General features: G+C 43.0%; 1 protein-coding gene across 5 annotated transcripts in view; it reads right to left on the reverse strand.

Moving 5' to 3' along the window:
* Positions 1-22,345, reverse strand: part of pmfbp1 (polyamine modulated factor 1 binding protein 1) — a 157,355-nt gene that overhangs the window by 13,967 nt on the left and 121,043 nt on the right. For all 5 annotated transcript variants that reach the window (XM_088614533.1, XM_088614530.1, XM_088614535.1 and 2 more), the window contains exons 19-37: positions 22,061-22,333; positions 20,728-20,907; positions 20,439-20,522; positions 19,819-19,986; positions 19,274-19,357; positions 16,988-17,155; positions 14,544-14,786; positions 13,288-13,518; positions 12,683-12,913; positions 10,330-10,452; positions 8,781-8,907; positions 8,406-8,563; positions 7,868-8,114; positions 6,355-6,544; positions 4,588-4,741; positions 3,556-3,723; positions 2,496-2,663; positions 1,667-1,834; positions 933-1,100 (exon numbers count right to left, since the gene is read on the reverse strand). In XM_088614533.1, coding sequence (XP_088470659.1) covers positions 933-1,100; positions 1,667-1,834; positions 2,496-2,663; positions 3,556-3,723; positions 4,588-4,741; positions 6,355-6,544; positions 7,868-8,114; positions 8,406-8,563; positions 8,781-8,907; positions 10,330-10,452; positions 12,683-12,913; positions 13,288-13,518; positions 14,544-14,786; positions 16,988-17,155; positions 19,274-19,357; positions 19,819-19,986; positions 20,439-20,522; positions 20,728-20,907; positions 22,061-22,333 — 3,333 coding nt within the window. The remainder of the gene's footprint in view (positions 1-932; positions 1,101-1,666; positions 1,835-2,495; positions 2,664-3,555; positions 3,724-4,587; positions 4,742-6,354; positions 6,545-7,867; positions 8,115-8,405; positions 8,564-8,780; positions 8,908-10,329; positions 10,453-12,682; positions 12,914-13,287; positions 13,519-14,543; positions 14,787-16,987; positions 17,156-19,273; positions 19,358-19,818; positions 19,987-20,438; positions 20,523-20,727; positions 20,908-22,060; positions 22,334-22,345) is intronic.

Genomic DNA, 22,345 nt, shown 5'->3' on the forward strand with positions numbered 1-22,345 from the left:
CTATAAAGAAAAAGTTCTATAAAGAAAATGACAGATTGTTTTTCAGTATTTATTTTGGGGGGGTTTTCCTCTATTAATAAATTGTATATAATGAGAAATATGGTAAGCTTCCCACACGAGTGATAATGTGTCTTCTATTTCTGATACCACTTTGTAGCATTTATATTTTGCACTTAACGTATCTATGTAAGCAAAAATAAGGTCTTGAACATGAACACTGGCTGTATTCAAAGTTTTAGAGAGTACATGTGTTTTAGACTGCAGCTGATCAAAACTGTAAATCTAGAACCAATGTACAGTAGATGGTCTTGGCACAATAATAATGGGAATTTGAAAGTACCTGCACATCAGTGCAACAGAACTAAAATGACTACATTAATTTGTTATTTTTAATTACATGTGACCTTAGGAACACTCCTGTAAGTCTTTTATTTTTTTGTCCACAATTTTATTTCTTCAGCCTGTTTTTTCTTAAATCCAAGGTGCATATGCTGTTCCTCTGATTTAAATGTAATGCCTTAAATTTGCTGACAGGGAGCTGCTGAAAGCAGTTTTATACATGTAGAAGAAATCAGGCTTTGATACATACATGCAACTGCGGCAAACAATCGCCTTTAAAATTGCTCTGGATTGGGGTGAACTCCAATGCCAGTTGAAAAATCCCTTTGTGATATTTACCGCTGTATATAGGACAGATGCAGATATTATGGTTTTGCATCAAGGATTTATCCACTTGTACTCAATGACTTAGAGTAGCTGAACACTCAATATTGGTTTACTGACTAGAAGAAGGTGTGTTTATCTAAGTCGAGGCCTTGGGCAGATGGCAGAAAGTTAATGTCAACAGACGTCAGGGAGGCAGACCCTGTAGTTGAAGCCGAAACCCCGGCTTCTTTCAAGCAGCAGCCGGCTGAGGTCACTCAGCTGCTCACCTCCTCCTGCGCGTGTCTGCTGAGGCTGCGCAGGCTGTGCAGCTCTGCGGCCAGCTGGGCAAGCCTGCTCTCCTGGGCCGTGTGCTCCTGAGCCAGCTGGGTCTCGCGCTGCTGAGAGCGGGACAGCTCCTTGCGCAGGCATGCCAACTCATAGCTCCGGGTGCTCAGCTAGGACGACAGCAGGCATACAGAATGTCAAAAGGGCTTCACAGAAACAGAAACAAGCAGTCAATAGGGTAAATAACACTCAACTGATCAAATTAAGAAAATGTGTGAATACTCCACATCTTTAAAGGGTTTATCTGCACATGAGAAACAACAAATTACAAGTTAATTTACAGTATCAATGTAATTCCAAACTTTTGCTTACTTTAAGTTTGAAAACTTAAAATAACAGGAAAAGTACTGATTTCCATCTTCCCCGCTGTTGTCTGAGCATTATCCACTTTAATGGAACTGACTGCTACTAGACAATGATTTATTTCTGTTCCCTGAACTGAAATCTTTCAAAACATTCCCACTTAAAGTTGCTTTTTATATACATACATAAATCTCAGGGTTGCTTAATTAATTTGTTAAGGAGTGTGCCACAGGAATTTTAGGGAAACGGGAAACTTAATTCTTTGACTTATGTGTTTTCAAAATGAGTGATGAAATGAATAAAGTCTAATTAAATGAAATATTGTTTCCTTGTCCCTTCAGCACAGCCCACTGCCTGAGTGCCTATAGTGTACCTGCTCCATGTTCTCCTTGTGTGCGCCCTGGGCAGAGGTCAGCTCCAGCCTCAGATCTTGAGCTTTCTGTTCTGCTGCGGCTGTCTCTCGCATTGCCTGTCTGCCACTCTCCTGGGCTGCCTCAAGCTGTGCCTTCAGCCTCGACACCATTTCTTCCAATCTGGCCACCTGCAGGAAAACACACTCAAGTCACTCATCTTTTTAGCCTTAGTGACTCATAGACATTACTGTACTGTATATCACAGTCAGATCAGGACACAGAAACAGTAACAATAATTGCTAATAGTATGAACCTGACTTAAATAATCATTTCCATTTATTTTCCAACTCTTTGTGAGTAATGCACAAAATGCTTTCAAAGACGATTGTTTTTTCATGTAGTAATATTATAACAATGTAATGGTTTTATTTATAAATCATTATCCCATGCATCCTTAGCACCATAGTTTTAAGAGTTGAAGAACCTTATGTGAAAGCCATTGTGGACAGTACTCTGAGAAAGGTGCTTGTCAGAGTGGGCTGACCCTCACCTGCTGACTGTCTCCTACTGTGGTCCTATACCTGCTGACTGTCTCCGACTGTGGTCCTATACAGGTACCTGCTGCCTCACTTCTTGACTCTGTCTTTGGTTGTGGTCCTCCACCTGCTGACTATTTCTGACTTTGATCCTGTACCTGCTGACTCACATCCCGACACTGTCTCTGACTGTGGTCTTAAACATGCTGACTCACCCAATAACATCCTGACTCTGTGTCTGATTGTGGTCCTATACCATCTTCTTCACATCCTAACTCTGTCTCAGATTGTGGTCCTATGCCTGCTGCCTCACCTCCTGACTCTGTCTCTGGTTTTGATTCTGTGCTGCCTCCAGTTCCCTCCTGGACAGCTGAAGCTGGGTTTGGCTGGCTGCATGTTCCTCTTGCAGGCCATGGGAGGTGCTCTGGAGCTCAGACATGTGCTCCTGTAGGCTGCAGATCTGTTTTTCGCCATCCTTTAGCTGTAGAAACTCACGAGTCACTCACACAGTCCAGCTTCTCACAGACAGGGTTAAAATTATCTGCTTCTTACCCATCAATGAATACATAAACCTCAACACCTAAACTTTCTTAAGTAAACATTAAGCTCCGTGTATATTTTTATAGTAAGGATTAAGGTTAGAGGGGTAGAAAGATATTTAATATAAAAATATATGCATGACAGATGTTCAGATAGGATTAAGAAGATTAATCTTAAAGTGTAAAGTAATTATAACAGCTTTTGATCAGATTTGACTTTTTCAACGGTTTAATTTCTTTTAACCAATGATTGGTTACATGATCACTGAAAGGCAAGTGAATTTTGGGCATGCACGCCTTTTACAGGTGAAAAAATGCCTATTTTGACCTAATTTTAAAATATTTGATACCAGTGCAAAAAATAACTGGATCTATTGTTTGTGGTTCAAAATGTTTGCAAAAGAATAACCTCAATTTATTTAATAAGTGGGCTCAATAGTATTGTTTAATGTGCAAAATTAAGCAATGATATTGAGACCATTAATTTGCTTTATAAACTATTTTTCTTGATTTTAAACAACAAACTTTTTTATGATGGTTACTCCCTGATATAAAACTGTTTTTGCTAGAACAAGTAGTTTTATTCTTTGTCATATTTGCTCATGTGGCAAGCACAAAAAAAGCTGAAATCCAGTTTCAAGATGTTTACAATGCACTGTTATTTGCTATATGAGCTTTAAAGGGTGACCACTGCAGAGCAGAAGAATGATGCAGGAATTGAATGATGCCAATTGCAAGACTTCATTAAGGGTCATAAGGAAGAGGGTTATTTTCTCTGTTATCTGCAGTTCTTTATACTGCATTACTGTATGTCAGTGGGAGGCTTGTGCTGACCTGTTGCTGTGTGGCAAGCAGAGCTTTTCTTAGGTCTTCACTCTCCTTCTCCAAGTCACTCTCTCTCTCCCTGGCACTCTGCAGGCTGCGCTGCTGCCCGTGCTGTCTGGTCTGTTCCTGTGCCAGCTCTACCCGCAGTGCCCGACTTGTCTCTACCTGCTCGTGGAGCTGGGCAAACAGAGAGGAAGACAGACCTGGCATGTTCATCCATCTCACCATATCGCCATAATGTCCAGCTCCATCGGTTATTCCTCTAAATCATTTGATAAGGACAAACTATGAGGATGAACTCATTAAGATCCCTTCACTCGATGGTCTCCCTAGGGTAGACTGTTTAAAAATGCTAGATCTATCTCTCTACCCCTTCTGTCCCAGTCCACTGCGAGCTTCAGCCTGAAGATAGCACCTTACTTAAATCTTTCTTACTTACTCCTCTGCAAGAGAGAGAGCCCCAGTCCTCAGCTTTCGTAGATCAACATTAAAATACCAATTTATGAAGATGTGGAACATTTCCATTGTGATCAGGTGATCTGATAAATTAAGGAGAGGTAATTTACTGTAGGAGTAAAATCTAAGCACTCTTCATCCTTCAAAGAGTTCACAGTTCACTTCTCCCTCAATACAGTAGCTTACAGGTTTTTGTCCAATCTCCTTTACCTATAAGAGTGAGTGCACCAGGGTTTGAGATCCCTGCCGAGGGGAATGAGATAAGATAAGATCGCTTTATTGGCCATATACAATTTCTTGCATTAGGAATTTGTCTTTTCGCATACCCCAACTTGCTTTCCATGAGACACACAGGCAGGGCGAGAAGCCTGAGGTCAGAGCGCAGGGTCAGCCATTTATACGGCACCCCTGGAGCAGCTGGGGTTAAGGGCCTTGCTCAGGGGCCCAACGGAGTAGGATTCCTCTGCCGGCTGTGGGCTACGAACCGGCAACCTTACAGCCACGGGCGCAGATCCTGAGCCACAGAGCCACCACATCGCCCCTTCGGGTGGACAGACGCCGAATGGTCCGTCCCCTCATGCCTACCTGTTGTTGCAGAGTCTTGATGTGCTCCTTGCTTCTGGCCAGCTCCCCCTCCAGCTTCTGCACCCCTTGCAGGTGCCTGGATTCCTCCTGCTGCGTGGTGTGCTGTGCTTGCCTGCAGTCGGTCACCTCCGCCTTCAGACGCTCCATCAGGCTCCTGCGCCAGCAAAAGCACCCATTCGCCTCACTGAGGTCAAGTTACAAACTGACTTTCCTGTTCTCCCTGATCTCTGCTTTTTTCCCCCCTTTCTTTTCAAGTGAAAGAGAATTAAATAATCTTCTATTCACTATGATTTCACTGCACAAAGAAAATTGTCTAGAGAATCAGAATTAAAGTGGCCACAGAGGCTGAACTGAATATGCTGGAGGGACTAAAGCTGCTCTGATGGAATGTATGCTCTGCTCTCTCCACACAAGACATTCCATACATGTAAGTGACAAAGAATGTGGACGCCACTGAATTTTACAGTTTGATTGACTCAGGAAGGTGAATTTCCAGTTAACAGCATCATTTGAAATCTGTCTGCCCAAGTAAAAAGTCATTAAAAGCACACACAAGACAGAATAATTGGTAAGAACAGCAGCAAGGGAAGGCCAGCAATGGAATGGCAACAAAAAACACCTTGTATGGTGGTGGAGAAAGCCATCTGTCAAGAGAAAAGAGACAGACAAAACTGCTTTCCGGGAGTTGCTGTGTCACACTAAACGTTTGTGTGTATGGGGAAAGCCCTGAGCCTTAACAGCACTCACATCCCTTTTCATTGACAAGCTGGCCACAGTAACAGCTAATCGATAGCTTGTGAAATCCCTCAGCACCCCCTCACCAGCCTGATCAATATCCCTGGCAATTAAAATCCCCTATCTGCATGGCTGCTGGGACCTCAGGCTGGCTTCACAGCCCACAAACACCCAATTTAGTCCTCAGCCTATCACTTAATTACTAAATCCTCCCTAATGTGTATTGGCAGGCCGCTGGTGTACTTAGTGCTCAAGGCAGGCTGACTGAACAAGAGACCTTTGGCAAGGTGCTGGTTAAGATCTTCAGATTCCTTTTTGCTTTGCCATTTAAACAACTGATTTCGCAACAGGCCTTGACCTGAAATGATCCACACATCGACCAGCCTGTATGCACAGACACAAGACAGGCAGGGAAGCAGTAGGGTTACACTGCTAAGATGTTAACTGAATGACGGCAATAAAGGCAACACACTACATGCCTCAGCCTTTCAGGATTGGGAAAGGGGGCAGCTTCTTTAATAAACTAATGGGGGAAGAGGATGAATTCATATGAGTTCACGTACAATACACTTGCCCTTTAAAACCAAGTACTAACTGCCATAAAACATTTTTTCCCCCAAGGCAGCTTGGTTTGAGGTGTACGTTTTCCCTGGGAGTTGTGTGTCTCTGCGGTTAATGGAATTGCTTTGTTCCATCTGAGGACATACAACCAAAATATAAGTAGTTTATTTTTCAAGCTCAACCTTTCCAATTTTTTATCTACAGTTTATGTTTTTGCTATGCGCACGTATGTACATTTCAAGTTATGTTTGCCTAGTTTTGAGCTCTATTTTTAAATTCCATTTGATTTCTTCTACAGTGTTTGCTAATCCTCCCAGGCATCATCTGGGCAGCTTCACTGGTTTGCTAACCTTACCAGAATCGAGATTGCTCACGCGAATTAGACAACCGTCCTGATACAGATCCCCGTGGACCTTCACTGCAGTTAGCTGAGAACCGCGCGCGGCGGTCAGGCTCAGGCTGCGCGAGTACCTGTAATCCTCTATCTCCTGGTCAGCGTCCGCAAGCCGCTCCTTCACCCTCCGGAGCTCAGCCTGCAGCCTCCTCTGGGTCTGCTCCAGGCGCACCACCTCCGCCACCCGCTCGCCCAGCTGCTCCTGGGTCCGGTGCTGCCCCCCCTCCGCCAGCACCACCTTCTCCTCCTGGCGTGCCAGCTGCTGGGCTGCAGGACACATGCGCACACGGGCTGTGAAGCACTGGAGAGAGCCCTGGGTCCACTGAAGAGCATCCCTGAGTTTGCCGCTTTGATGTTGGGAAGTACACTTCGCCTAAGGCCTGACAACAAGTAAACGTAATGCGCCTAGTCTCAGTTTCCGCAGGCCACCGGCAAAGCATTAAGTGAGCCAGCAGCCGAGAGATGGGCTCTTTACTCCCATACAGTACAAACACAACTGTTACACAACCCTTTGTGTAAGGCAGTCATTCATACCTGGAGTAGGACAAAGGAAGGGGATTCAGGATATCTTGCAGAGTGAGAATTTGGTCTCTAGTAATGAATACATGTCAAACTCGTCCTGATAATATCGGTTGAAGAACTACCCATGTTTTAGCTTGTCATCAGTGGACAAACCGGTGTGATTTGTTTAGAATGTCACGTATCTCAAACCCTTCTGATCAAAATACCAACTGTGTGACATGACACTGTAAACCTCCATCTTATATACAGTGCAATTACTTATTATGGCAACAGGTTTAGTCTGTAATCCACAGGTAATTCAAAACACTTTTCTCTGAAAGCAGAAAAACAACACTTGAGCAACTGTAAACAAAACAGGCTAAGATTCTTTCTTTGCTGAGCGGTACAGTTAACATGTGACCTCCCAGCTCTCAGATGACAGCCGTATGTTGAGGGAGAGTGACCGAGTCCTTGCGGCCTTGTCTGGATATGGCAGGGACAGAGACAGCAGCTGTTAAGTCCCGCTGTCAGGCTCTGTGTCTCCAGCGCTCCTGTCTGAGTGCGACACGGCCCGGGGCGGCAAATTGATGAGCCGTTTTATTTCTGACTAGCTGCTGGAGCAGCATGCTAACAGGTGACCGACTTATACAGCTTATTAAAGAGAGCCCCTGGGGCTCTGAGCACTACATGCCACTGCTGCTAATAATAATAACCAAGAATAAGAAGAAACATTTATAATAACAAGGGCTTAGAGCTACTGCAGGTTGAAAACTTGGACAAAGTTTGTTTTTTTCATTTCCTTCCGTTTCTTATTTGGGTAATTTTTTTTTTTCTGAAGTCACTGACTGAAGAAACGGAGAAAGAAAAAAAATACACAAGACAAATCAAGGGACATCATCGCCCAGTTCTCTTGAGATAAGAATACTAATTCACAGCTCTTCACTCCACTGGCAGAAGACTGAATCCGATTTCACTTTTAGTCATTATTGGATTTATGTTCATGTCTCAAGGAGTCAAGGGCTCATCAAAACCATTTTTTCTGCACCACTGTTCAGACAGGGAGGACTGTAGCAGAGAAAGCAGATGCACCTGTGTCCCTGAACTGGGTGTGCACTTCCTTCAAGTCCTCCTTGAGCTGCAGCACTTCAGCCTGCAGGGCGGCTCTCTCACTTTGTCTCTGTCGGCTCTCGCGTCTCAGCCTCTGGATATCAGCCTCAAGGCCTTTTACCACTGTTGCCTTCCGCTCAACCTCTGCTGTCTTCCCTCTGATCAGCTCACGAGCGTCCATCAGATCTGCCTCCGATTTCCTCAAAAGATCGTCCCTCTTCTGCACGGCCTGGGGAAGGAGCAGTGGGCTTGAGTGCTGGTGGAGTGAACTACAACTATTGTGTTCTTTATATTGCCTGTGAAAAACACTGAGAAGGAAGTTGCAGTGCCTGCTGATGTGTTAAATAAAGATTCCCGACAGGAAAGCTGTTGCCTAGTAAACTTTTGACAAGTGTACAGACTTCAACAGACAGTACATGTTCTGTAAAGCTAGGTTTAGATGTATAGAACTTGAGCTTAGACCAGATCTCTTGGTTCTACCACTTAGAGGGCTTTCTGCGGTTTCCGAGTAAGAGGATACCTGCTCCTTCTGGGCCAACAGCCGGTTGGCTTCCCTGAGGTCCTCCTCCAGCCTGGCTATGGACTGCTCCAGTGCCTCCACCTCCACCTGTCTCCTCAGAGTCGCGGCTCCCACCTCCGCGCGCAGCTGCCTCACCAGCTCCTCCTGCTTCAGCACCTCTGAAACAAGAAGAACACCTCAGTCGCCGCAGGGCATCTGAGAGATCAGCATGTGATCCACCGCTACACAGTCGCCCACAACGCAACACACCCACCTCTGCAGAATACTGACACTACACTTGTACTGAATTCAAAATGATACGATATTAGTGGAACACACAGCCACACAAGCGGATGATAAATGGTAGATCTCCCTTAGGAAGAAAGGGCTCCGCACCTTTCATGCTGTTGGTCCTCTGCTCTGACAGCTTGCACAACTCCTCCTTGAGTTGCCGCAGAGCCGCCTGGCATTCGCTGAGCTGCTGGGAGCCCTGAGCGCACTGTTCCACAGCACAGGACAGTTCCTGAGGAGACAAGAATCTGCACAGCTGCAATTTCCCCCTCACACATCTGTCACTCCACCCCAGCAAGAGCCGACAGTGAGACAATCACTTCAGGAATGGCTACTGATCGTCTCTGCACCACTAAAGCCTTCCTAAGAGATAAGAAGTGCTGAGGGCAGTGTGCATATACTGTATGCTTTGTTATACTCCAGAGTTTTGCCAAATTTCTCATTTCAATTGAAAAATTAAAATATTTATGTTAAAGCATAAACATTTCTATACCCACAAATGGACAGTTGCCCCATAACCTTTGTTAGGTTTAACAACAAACTATATTGCAAAGTTTATTCAAATTGCATTAATTTACTGTTAATTTATATTGAACAAATGCAATTTTCTTTAACTTTGTCATGCACTGATGTGGATGTCAAAGAACTGAAGACGGTATATGTTGTAGAAGAGCTAAGCAACAGGTCAAAGCTGTTTATCAGAGAAGATGATAAGATCAGAAAGTACAATGAGTTTGGAGTTGTCAGTCACAATCACTGTCAGTTCTTTTCCTGTTGCAGTATATGCATTTAAAAGAGGAATGAAAGTAAAAATTATGTAGTTCATAAAAAGAACTGGAGAAGTATTACAGAAAGCCCCCTCCTTCATTTTAAACCATTAAAATAATGAGATGTCACGCGACAGCTGTTCCACAGCCACATCGCTGACAACCATCAAGACAAATCTATATTTCATGGCCACTTACAAATGTATAAATAGCCAAACGAGCAGCTCTAACCGTCTATAAAACTGTGCTAAAAGGTTGAGAAAACATGGCGGGCAGCAGTGACAAGGGTTGCAGGTAATCAATCTGGGCTTTACAGAGTGGCTGTTCCCCGGCCAGCCGGCTGTGCTGATCAGGGCTGTAAATCACTGCACACGGCCCAGCCAGTCTAGTGGGACGCCAGCACTTCAACCGACACTTTCCCTTGTCGACACGCTGACGGATTGGTCTGCTACACTCTATTAAAAACAAACAGGCACACACGCGCTGACATAACAAACAATTAGTCAAGAAGGTGGTTAAGGTGGGTAACGTGGCTTTTCTTCTGAGGACGCACATGCATATGCACAGGAAAAGACAGACAGAATGCAAAAAAAATCCTATATAATTCCATTTAAGCCCCATGCATACTGTAGCTATTATTTCTTCACCTTTTGAATAAGAACACATTTAATTTTCATTCATTCGTAGTTCCTCACTAGAAATGAAGCATCATGTCATCAAATCCATTGTGCAATGGATTTCCTCACAGTAATATTGTTCACAGTAATAAAAGGGATCGGATCAAACCGATTCAAAGACCGTGCCAGGCCTCATTATGGAAGGTAGCAGATCAGGCTTGTCTCTGGCTGACAGGGAGCACAGGTGTGACAGCTGGATGAAAGGGATACCTGTTTGAGCAGCTCGATGTGTGAGAGCTGTGCCTCGTACTCAGAGTCAGAATGGGCATGTGTCGCTCGGTACGCGGAGAAATCAGTCTGAATCTTCACCACCATCTCCTCCTGCTCCTCCAACTGCAAACACATATACACACAACCTCAGCCATAACAACCTGCCCTGCACAGACAGTGTCTTACAAACCCTAACCTCACACCAGCCCCGCATCAGTAACAAGGCTGCTTGTGCTAACAGGGTTAGAGACATTTGCACACATGTGAAGCAGTGCCGCCTTCCTACTGTAGATCTATGGAGAATAATTTGGTTCAGTTTATAAACCATACCAATAACATTATAACACCTTTTTGAAGACCACCCCCTCTTATTTACTTGCAGTGATTTACAAAATTAACTTTTTTACACTTAAAAATAGAAAAATAATAGGAAATGCCTCATTTGCTTATACTATTCACCATGGTCAAGGCTGGTTTCTGGGAAGAAGGCTGTTGTATTCATCTAAATAAAAGACACACTGTATATAATAATTGTGAAGTTCAGTCAGACTGGATTGACAGTAAGGGGTGAGACAAATGAAGAAAAAGCCTAAGATGTACTTGAGAAAATCATGTGAGCTGAAGAAATACATTTTCATCTGAAAATGTACAGAATATATTCAGGTCTCCCAAAAGGCTGAAGATGTCAGTGCAGTCCAGGTATCTATGCTCTCATCCTGTCCCTGTTTTCTTATTATATCAGCATGAATACAATTTGATCATAAGGTTCGGTGCTGCAGCCTACAATGAGAAATGCAAAGAATGCTTTCGATTTAAAATGGTATTATGCTGATCCTTTCATCTAAGATCTTATCAAACACAATTTGATGACACATTTGATATTTATATACAGTAGGAATTACAATAGGAGTCTCTTGGAATTCAAGGCTTTTGCACTAAAGTATGTTCTGAACTTCCTGTTAGGTGGCAGGCCTTAGTATCCTCTCTTCCTCAGAACAGTCTCTGTAAGGTTTTCATTATGATTTGATACTCTGAAGCTCACATCTGTATACTACTTGAAATTAACCTGACAAAAAAAGATAGGTGAGTTTTCCCCCTACGTCTCCATGTCTTAAGCATGATGGCTGTTGACTAGCATGCACTGCAGTTTGAGATAGATAAATCTATTATTCTACCTTGCCAGGGATTTTAGTATTTGATAAGACCTCCATACTAGAACAACAAAAGTCATTTACTGTATATGAAGGTCCTCATTCTAGTTTGTCATGTGCTGTTGTTGAGCTGCAATTGTATGTAATCAGACTGAAAGGCTTGAATCACCTCCTAAAAATAATAAATTTAGACAACAGGTCTCTTGAAATCTGACTTTAGATGGATTTGAAGAAAGAGACATGGTGTCAAATCAGTTTTCCACAGTTTTTTTTACAATCACTAAGCTACAATAATATCCTTGTCAAAAATAGCCTGGCCAAATCTCTCCATCTTTCTCTCATTCAAAATCAAAATATAAGAGAGGCGGGATGATTCTTTTCATAATAACGATGGAAACTATACTTCATAGAAGTACAAGACCTTTAGCAAAAAAAAAAGACCACTTAAAATATACAGAAACGAAAAAGCAAAAGCAACAAACAGAATGTGGTGTGTATAGCCCCTGACTGAGCTCACAGGACAGGCGGCGCAGAGATCAATACTGCTTGTTTGCGACTGAGTGGCTCGGTGTCGCTAATGGAAGTCTGCTCCCTTTGCTGGCCATGCAAGTGAAGCAAGCTGCTGAGCAGAGGAGGGGGTGCTGAGGGCAGAGGAGCAGAAAGACACTTCACTCTTCGTCTTGTTGGCTGCAGTGACTGCTCTCTGACAGGGAAGCCTTTCTTCCACTTCATAATTAGCTAATTATTTCAGCTTTGACGATGTTTTCCTTGTGAGGCACAGGCCTGTGTTTCTCTCTCTCCCACACAGGCACATACACAGTACACACACAAGACCCTCAGCTCGAGCAAGTGGGCAGCATGTACATCGTTCTTCTGAGGAGCTGGCATTAGTTAGTTCCTAGCAACAGTTCCCAGCTGTTGCTTTTCAATTTCCTCATCCATTAAAACTGTAAGATGTGGGGCCCTTTAATCTTTCTTTGTCCACTTTTGACCACTTCTGAAACAACATCCCAAACAGGCTTTATGACTCTCCCTAAATACCTTGTGCAGGATTAGGACACCAACCAACCAATGATCATGATCACCCCTACTGTATGTAGTCTGTGCAGATTGTATTTTTCTACTTTTCTAGGGGATATTAATCAGAATGCACCTGTATCAGGGGCAGCAGCATTATGTCTTCCTTATCCAGTTTCTCTCACCTGGGCATGCAGTGCTGCTGTCTGGTCTCTCAGCGTGTGGATAACCAGTTCGCACTCCTTGCTGTGTTTGCTACTGTCCTCCAGCTGTCTCTGGGTGTCCCGCAGCTGCTGGCTCAGGGTGCTGATGGCCTCATCACTGCTTTCCAGCTGGGTGTAATGAGATTCCAGGTCTGTGTGCAGCACCACGGCCTCTGCCCGCAGCCTCAGGATTTCATCGTCACGCTCTGACACCTGAGATACACAGCATTTTCAGAGCAAGCCAGCCTCAGGCAGGGTGATGCTATCAACCTGGGTTGAATGGCCTCCTTCTTTGTGATCTTGTCTTACGTTCTTGACCTGATTACTTTTTGCTGCCCATCTTTGGTTCCTGTCATACATTGAGTGTTCACATTTCATGGCAGCATAGGCTTTAACCTATCGAGCTTTCTATTTCTTCAAGGTGAAACACCAGCACTCATGAATGACCCTAAGCAATTAGAAAAAAATAATTGTGCTCAACACACAGTAATGAGTCAGCATGGATGGATGGATGCAGCAATGATATCAAAAAATTATCTTCAGATTCTGTGCAAAACAACCTGGGCTCACAGAGCTGGCTCTCTGACCTGTGCTCTTGACTCCTTCAGATCCTCCTCCCTGGCCTGCAGCGTGCTCTCTAGGTCTGTCACCTTAGCCAGACAGGTCTGGTACTTCTGCTTGTACACGTCTAGCGAGTCCGACAGCGACTGACAGTGGGCCTTGGCTGCCGCCGCCTCCGACACCCTCTCCTGCAGGTCCGTCTGCAGGCGAGCCGCCTCCGAGTCCTGATCTCGCAGACGCTTCTCACGCTGGGACACCTAGAGACAGCACAGCACATACAGTGGAGAGCTGTCACCTGCCGGACATCACTGAGGCACCAGTGTGCTACAGCCTTTATATAGTGAACAACAGCGCCAATCAATTCAATCTGTTTTGTCTCTTAATACAGAGGGCACTCGTTAGTTGTCATACTTTCCTGGAACACAGGTATGACAGGGAAACTCTAAATAATTAAACTTTATTTCCTATAAGAATTAATGTAATTAATGGGGAATACATTCCAGCAAACTCTTTAAGGAAACAATTATCAGGGACTTCTGTGCTGTAAGAAATAATGAAATAAGTGTAGGTCAGGTTTGGATATTTTTCCAAAATTCAAAATATCTGAATATGTACAGTAACGCACAGAGTTTTGACACCCTTTCTCCACACATTTGTCTCATCCCACTCCTAGGAGTGCTCAGACTGCAGAATGCACAGCACAGCCCCAACTCAAATCTCACAGAAAAAGACACGAGTTCAAGACAGATAAAAGAATAGTCAAAACTGTTGCTCAAAAAAGGAGACACGGAAATGTGAAATGAAAAAGTGGGACAATAACGAGGACCCCTTTTCCAGAATCAACTTGTTATAAGGCTGTTTTTTTACTACAGGTAGATGGATATATGCATAGAATCCAGGGAGAAGTACTGCATGATCTGCAACCAAAAAACCCCATCAATTAGGTACCTAGTGAGTCTGAATACAAGATGTAAAAAGAAAGTTCGCCCTTGAGCACACTGCTTTGAGAACGCAACACTGAGGCAGGAAACAAATGCACAGGAAAAGGAATGTTGGGATGAACAAAAAGGCTTCAGAGAAAAATCACAGAAAAGGGACACACCCACACCAGTGATCTTACATTACCTTCCCTGACATTACTAAACTCCTCATTCAGTTATTTTATATATGGATATATGGATATATATGGATATATGGATCTGAGGAGAGGTTGAGATCACTGCCAGTGAAGACCTTCAAGAGGCAACACAGAGCATCCGCACCTGTGATACCCCAGTCTCACCTCCTCCTCCACTTCCCTGTGCAGTCTCTGGGCCAGCTCCAGGTCGGTGCTGAGCCGGTCCACTGTGGCGCGGTACTGTTGCAGGCGGCCTAGTGTGTCCTGCAGCTCCCTCTGACAGGCCTCCTGCTCGCCTCGCAGCCTGGCCACTTCTCCCTCGCCCCTCTCTGCCTGCTCCCTCATCTCGGTGCGGCAGCACTGCAGTTCGCCCTGCAGCTGGGACAGCGCCCTCTCCTGGTCCTCGCTCTGAAGTACAGCCAGGGGTATTGGTCAATGATGACATCGCGACAAAATAGAGACCGGACAGAAAGCAGGCCTCAGTATTCTTTCTGAATCTAGTGAGAGAGAATGTCAGTTTCAAGGATGTCCTTACTGTAATTCTAAACAGATCTTTGTATTAGAATGCTGGACTGATAATAACAACATAATGCATTAGAAATAAGGCAAACCAGTTAAGAGTTTAAACATTAAATCTGATTCAAATCTGAGAATGTCCTTATGATAATGCTGAACCAAACATTGGGATAATATTAAACATTGTACCAACTCTCAATTGAAACCCTAGTTAACATTCTAAACAATATTAAAGGAAAGTAACTGAAAGAGAGACCTAAGACATCTGCTCGTTTGCTAAACTGCGCTTGTTTCTGTATTTTTACAAGCCTGAGCAGTTAAAATGGCTTTAGAAGGTGCTGAACTATTCTCCAGGCTTTTATCAATGGCACAGCATAAGGGAAAGTATTCTGAATCTCTGATACGTTTGTGAATACATAATATGTACACTCTTTATGATTAGAAGCTGATAATACATACACAAATATCTAACAAAAATGAAAAAGATTATAACGCGTATTACCCTGACAGCTGTGAGGAATAAAGGAAAAAAATCAAGGGAAAACATAAAATAGTATTCTCACTCTTCAAGAGGAGTCATGAAAAACAGAAAAGCCTAATCCATATTAAACCAGTGTGCTGCATGGCTGCATAAATTACTGCATCAATCAGCGATAAGCTGCGGTATAATTTTCTAACTCCCTATTTCTCCCACAACCTCATCAGACAGAAACACCTCATGGCTATTTCTGATGAGATTCTGGGATGGAGAAAGAGAGAGAGAGAGAAAGTGCTGTTTACTGAGCAGCCGCTGCCTCTCTCTCTCTCCTTCTCTGCCACTCTGATTCATTTCCAAGTAGATCGCTTGGCCAGCAATATTATTAGCATAACATTTCCATGGATCAGACCCTGCAATGAAACCCTTTCATCAAGGCGCTTGTCAAACATGAAATTTCAAATCTCATTTTGTTTCTAATATCATTTTCATACCGGGGAGGGGGCATGGGAAAACAGAAGGGGGGGAGGTGGCGCGGTGCTGGGGGTGTTATATGTAGAAGATAAACTGAGTCATCAGTCAAAATTAAAAAGAGCTTTCCGGCTGGCACGGAGAGCAATGTTAACCATCTGCAGACGCACCGTCCATTACTCACTGGCTATAAACAGTTAATGCTTGTTAACAGGCCTGTAATGCACAGTACAGGCCAAATCGTACCATTGAATCCCCTATTAAAAAGCTAAGACAGACACTGAATCAAGGTTTTGGGAAACATTCTATTTTCCAGACGTTAATACCATCACCATCATTACTACACACACTGCTTCTAATTTACATTCAGCTGTAAATTATCCTGCACCATCTGCATCATAACCAAAGCCCATCAACGGCCACCACTAAAAATGATAAACCTTGCCTGGCTGGAAAATGGACAGAGCTTTCGGACCCCATGAGATGAGAGATGGGTACAGTGAAAAATAACATATGAGTGTTTCTATTTTAATAAGGGCATAGAATCAATGCAATTTAATTAAAAAATATATTCTGAAACCATTAAGGTAAACAAACGAGATTAAAATAAATGGAAAAAGCTGTGCCTAGAGCAACAAGCTCCTAATTAAAAGATACTAATTGGAATTCTGCAGTCAAATGCAGTTTGTTGGTATTTGTCATCTTAAGTACACTGCGAAAACATGTTACAGTATATTGTTAGTAATTGATGCCTTTTTTCAGTTCATGTATGATAAATGAAAAAATAAGACTCAGTATAAATATTTAGACAAGAATTCAAGGGATGAAAACGTGTGGTCTAGGAAGACCGATTTCAATAAATCTAAAACAAATCCATGCTAAATAGTTAAACATCAAAATGATTTTAATTTGCAAGAAACATTTAAAGTGAAGGGCAATACTTATGTAGCCCCAGACCTACTAAGGCAAACAAATTATTCCTAACAGGTATTTTGAACTCAAAGTTAAATACTTCTTAAATATGTTTTGAAAATGTATATCTACTCCTGTATGTCAACTACAAGAAGTGGGAGCTTTAGACTGTGTGTTGATGGTGGCACTGGGAGCTGCAGCTTAGTGTGTGAGTGGCACTAAGACACATTCTAACCTGTGTGAGGAGTCTCTCTCTGTCCTGCTGGAGCTCAGCCAAGTTTTGCTCCTGCCGGCTCATAGCAACCTCCTTCTGACTCAGGATGTCCTGCAGGGTCCTCATATCACTCTGCAGGTCTTTCATCTTCCTGGACAGATTTTGCACCTCTGAACCCTTTACTGTTAGCTGGAAAGAAAACATGAACCACTGTCAACACCCTGGGAAATGGACATATTTCTTCCCACAAAGAAGCCATGAGTTGTGTTCAAAAGAAATGATTGTTTATGGAAGGTTCTACGGTACATGCACAATAAAAACAAATGTTAGAAATTATATTATAAGCAAAGGTTATTTCTCACTTCAAGCTCATTGTGACTTGAATGCATACATCATAGACTTTGGCCAATCAAAGCAATTCATTCACACATGGCTTTGAAACTCATGTACTAGGGACCAAGCAAGCCAGCAGCCTGCAGTATCATGCTGGTGAATTTGAGCAGAGTTTTGGTCAGAAGGTCTACATTGCACAAGCGATGCTGACTCTGTCTGCATGTTTTTCTTTTCTCAGCATTCTTAGTAATAGATCAGCCCTAACCTCATTCTCCTTCAGTAATAAAATGATAAACAGAAAACCTATTGGGTTCTTCTACAGAGAAAAACACCCTACAGCACTCCACCACTAAGGAAGCTTCTCTTCAGAGACGAAACAGCATTCTTTTTCATTTATTAAAGCCCTCCTGGTTATTATTCGTCTGCTTCTCCAGGACTTAATAAATTCCCTAATTGATTTTTGTCAGCTGTACCCCAGCGTTTTGCTATTTAATTATTCAGCTCATATAAATAGTAATCAAGCCTATGAAACTGCTGTGCTTTTAAATGACGTGTGGCATGTTCATGTTTTCCAAGTTTACTTACGTGACTGAACCCAAGCAAGAGGAAAGGGGCTGCTGTTTCAATTAATAAATCACTTCAAACTGAAACAGTATCATGCCGGAGACAATTCCAGCTTCGCGGACAAAGTCTACATCCATTTGTGAACAGATTATCTGAAACGTATTCTATTCCCTTTCTAGAAAATACATGCACTGTTACATACAGTATGACAGAAGAAAAATCTGACATTTTCTTTTAAGATTCACTTTGTATATAATAAAATCACAGAAACACTCTTAACACTAAGCTCAGGTTCCCAGATGTAGATTGGATTCTCTGGGAATTCTCTCTGAAAGGATATACTGTATCATGTTCACTATGGGAAAAAAAACAAAGCAAAAAAAAAAAGCTCAATCCAGTCAATTAAAGACGATATTATAACTAGGGGATGCAAAAAGAAGAAGACAGGACTGCATGGGAAAAAAAGGAAAACAAAGACAAAGTATACATCAGCCTAGTCTACTGTACTTTTGGAAGAAGCTGTTGTATGATGTTTGCAACGTGCTTTGTGATTCTCTGTAATTTCTGTCGGAACCCCTGCCTCCAATTGCACTAATTCCCCATAGTGCCGAGTTTTGTGAAGAATCAAGAAAAAAAAGCCTGATAAACTCATCGTGTTTTCCTTTTCCCATCTCTCTCTCTTCACCCGTCCGTTCGTATTAAAATGACATCCCCCTGCGAGTCAAAGGAAACGCCACATAAAGCAATTACTAACAAGCCTGATGTGCTTTCCCCCCTTCCCTTTGTGGGGGAATATGCCCTTCAGCAAAAATGAATTTTCCAATTGCAGTTAGTTCTGCCATGAATAAATAAACAAATGAATAATTGAGAGGCTGACATAAATAAATAACATCACAAACATTTCGCAGGCACTCATAAGTATTCTGCAGATAGCCGTGCGACATTCTAATGATAAAAACAGCACATGTAGCAGGTTGGGATGCATTATTCACCACTCCCCAAAAAACTTCCAGGGAAGTCAAAACAACCCTTCCATACTAAAGTGACAGCACCGTCCCACTTCCTTGTCTGCAACAAGGACAGTCTTGCAAAAAAAAAAACACAGTTGACCAGAAGATTGTGTGTGTCCTGGCAAACATACTGGTGGGTAACTCTTCAGGCTGTTTTTCGATGAAAGCCAAACATTGTGCTTTTCTCCAAAAAGAAAAAAAGCTACAAGCATTGTTGAAAACTCAAAACAAAGATGTTGTGAACCAAACAAGAAAACCATGTGTTGGTAGAAACCCAACTTTAAAGGTTTAGCTATAAGCGTAGAACCATTAAATGTTCTTGAAGTTCACCATGCCCATGATGAAGATCGACTGTACTTGGTCTCCTGCTACAGAGCACTGAAGGAATCAATCTGCTCACCTCCTCTTCAGAAGCTCTCAGGTTCTCCTGGATGATCTTCAGCTCAGCTGTGAGTTTCAGGACTGCGTCATCCCTACTGCCCACCTACAGTACATTGCAGACAGATGCTCATCACTATCACACCATGTGAGACCGTATTGAAATTCACATCTTCAAAACTTCAAAGTAATTCTTTCAGAAAAAAACAGTAACTCTCTATATTGTTTTCAGACACCTGGAAGAATTGTTTCTGAACTGTACAATTTGAATTGTAAGATTTTAAATTATGTGTATGAGACTATCAGGTCCTGTATTATTTAAAGAAATTATTATTTTGATTCTGCAGGGAAAGATACAGTCAAACATATTTTTTCCTTCTTGTCACATTTTTAACAAGCATGTCAACCTCATTTGCAAAGCTGAGCTTGAGCATTAACCTGTGATATCCGTGGCTCTGAAGACTTGTTTCGTGTGAGTACCCTTGACCTTATGCCTTGTAAGTTGTTTATGAGGTCATAGTGTATGTATGACATCACTGGTTAGGAAAGGTGTTGCAATTACAGTACCTCCTCTTGTGCTGCCCTGTGTTTCTCAGTGATCAGCCCAAGCTCAGCATGGAGCCTTTGAGTCTCCGCACTGAGCTCTGAAACCTGAGAGGCCAGTCTGTCCCGTTGCTCTGCAATGTCTTGCAGTTCTGCCTTCAACCTCGAAGTGCTCTCCTCCTCCTGTACCAGCTGAGAACAGAAAACACTCATTCGCCAATTCACTCATCCACCTTTAAACACCTGGGAGCAGGTGAGCTCCCAAATGCCTGTTACACATAGTAGTGCTCTGTGTGTCAAAACAAATACGTTATTACTTCAAGCAAATTTAACACAAAGGCTATTCCAGTCAGTGAATGTGGATCTAAAAGGTCTTTGAAGTAGTAGTTAAATTCAATAATTTACACATAAAATCAAAATATTAAGATTCTCTTCATAACTTCTCCTTCAGACTTTCATCAATAATCTCCACAGATACCGTAGCTCAATACAAGAAAAAAATGCATCATTACAGAATTTTTAGAGCAGCTGAAGGAAACAGGTACTCTTAGTGCTCTGCTTTAATTTAAAATATATTTGACGAATTCTAAGTAATTCAGCTGTATTGTATGTGAGTTTGGAAAGGCTTGTTCAATGAATAGTACCTGACTGTAGCAGGTAGAATACTGCTGTTGAAGCTGAGCCATGTCAGCCTGGAACTCTGCAATCCTGTCCTCACTCTGAGCCACCTGAACAACAACAACAAAACACAGTGGGCAAGGAACAGCACCCACAAAGGCAGCAGACTAAAAGAGCTTGATTTTAAACTTTTTGCTATGACTTTTTGGAGCAAGGGATCCAGAATCAACAGTGGGATAGAAAATAAAAACAAATACACACCCTGCAGGTGGATAATAGCAGGTTGCCAGAGAGGTAACATGTGAATTGCGTTACCTGGTCCTCTGCCTCTCTCCTGGCTGCTCTCAAATCTGCGGTGACGTGCTGCAGTGCGTCCTGGGAGGTGTGGAGCTGCTGGCGGAGAGCCTCAGCATCACTGCCGTGAGCCTGCAGCTCTGCCCTGAGAGAGGCAGCCTCTGAACCTAGGGCAGCCAGCCTCTCCTCCTTCTCCCACAGCTGAGGACGAGAGCGGTAGGACATGACAGGAGACCCTCCCAAGCCACGCTACTTTTCACATATTTCTGCAAACTATTACATAAAAAGCAAATGTTCCAAACATCAGGGCAAACAAGACTAAGATATAATTACTGACTGTACCCTTCTGAATCACTACATTGAAGTAATATCCCTTATGTATCATGTTTTAAATGTTTTAAACAAAATCTGGGCAATTTCGAGTGGAAACATTGTCATCTTTCATTGCCTTTTTTTTTCTTTATGGAAAAGGGTGAATTCAGGGGTTTGCTCCATTCTCTATTTTCCAGTCACAAATTGAATAATGTAAGTTACACCATTCAAGTTATTCAGGTTTGCAGAAATTGTTGTGAATTACCCATAATTACCTGTAAAGTACCCAGTTACTCCCCGCTTCTACAAGCATAACAGACCTACTTTATTTAAAATATGATGAAATGCAAGGACATCGTGGAAATACCATACTGCATGGATCCACGACTACAGCGAGCAATTACACAACAGACACGTGAGAGAGAAAGCAGGATCAGGTGATTAATCACAACAAGAGCAGTTTACACTATGAACCACGTGGGAGTCACTTAAAGGTTCCAGGACTAGAGGTGGGTCTTGCAGAATTCTTACAGAAATATGGGACTTTAGTTTGAGAGGACTCTACAGAACAGATATTAATACACCAAAATGACAAGCCTGAGGTGATTTAGTGCACCAAGGCCATCCGTCACTTCGTACTGAAAGGATTAAGACACAAAAAGATTTTTTGATGCGTTAATGTACCGAAACATACCCCTCACATGCAAGGGACAAAAGACCAAGAACAGAGAAATACCCCATTTTTATTTTTACACGTACAGCTAATTTACATCAATCAACGTACTTGGAAAAATTAGTCAATCTGCTTTCTAAGACCAACATGCTAATTGATGACTATACCAGCCAGAAATAAGATTTCAACTGGTGCTTCAGACTGTATTTCCTCTAGATCAGGATGACTGAATAGGAGTAATGAATACAATGGAATTAAACTAAAGCGACCAAATCTGACCTCATTTGACCAGGTCCCTAACACAACCCTCCTCCTTTTGAGAGATAAGGCCAGTGGGCTACAATCCTGCAGTTACTGATCAGCTCCTACCTTGGCCTGCAGCTCCCCTAGCCTGTCCTGGTAACTCTGGTTTTCAGCTCCCAGTCTCTGGACCTGCTCCTCCTGAAACTGGCTGCTCCGCAGAGCCTCGTGCCGGACTGCCTCGGCGCCGGCCAGCTCCGCGCGCAGCTCTCCCAGCTCTCTGTCTCGCTGGGTCAGCTCCTCCGCAGCTGCGCGGTGCCTCTCCCCCAGCTCCCTGTGCCGCTGGCTGCTCTCCTCCTGCTGCCTCTGGAGCTCTGCAGCCCGAGCCCCACTCTGCTCAGCCTGCTCATCAAG

Source organism: Lepisosteus platostomus, chromosome 20 (genome assembly GCF_059453375.1).
Source record: "Lepisosteus platostomus isolate fLepPlt1 chromosome 20, fLepPlt1.hap1, whole genome shotgun sequence".
NCBI lineage: Eukaryota > Metazoa > Chordata > Actinopteri > Semionotiformes > Lepisosteidae > Lepisosteus > Lepisosteus platostomus.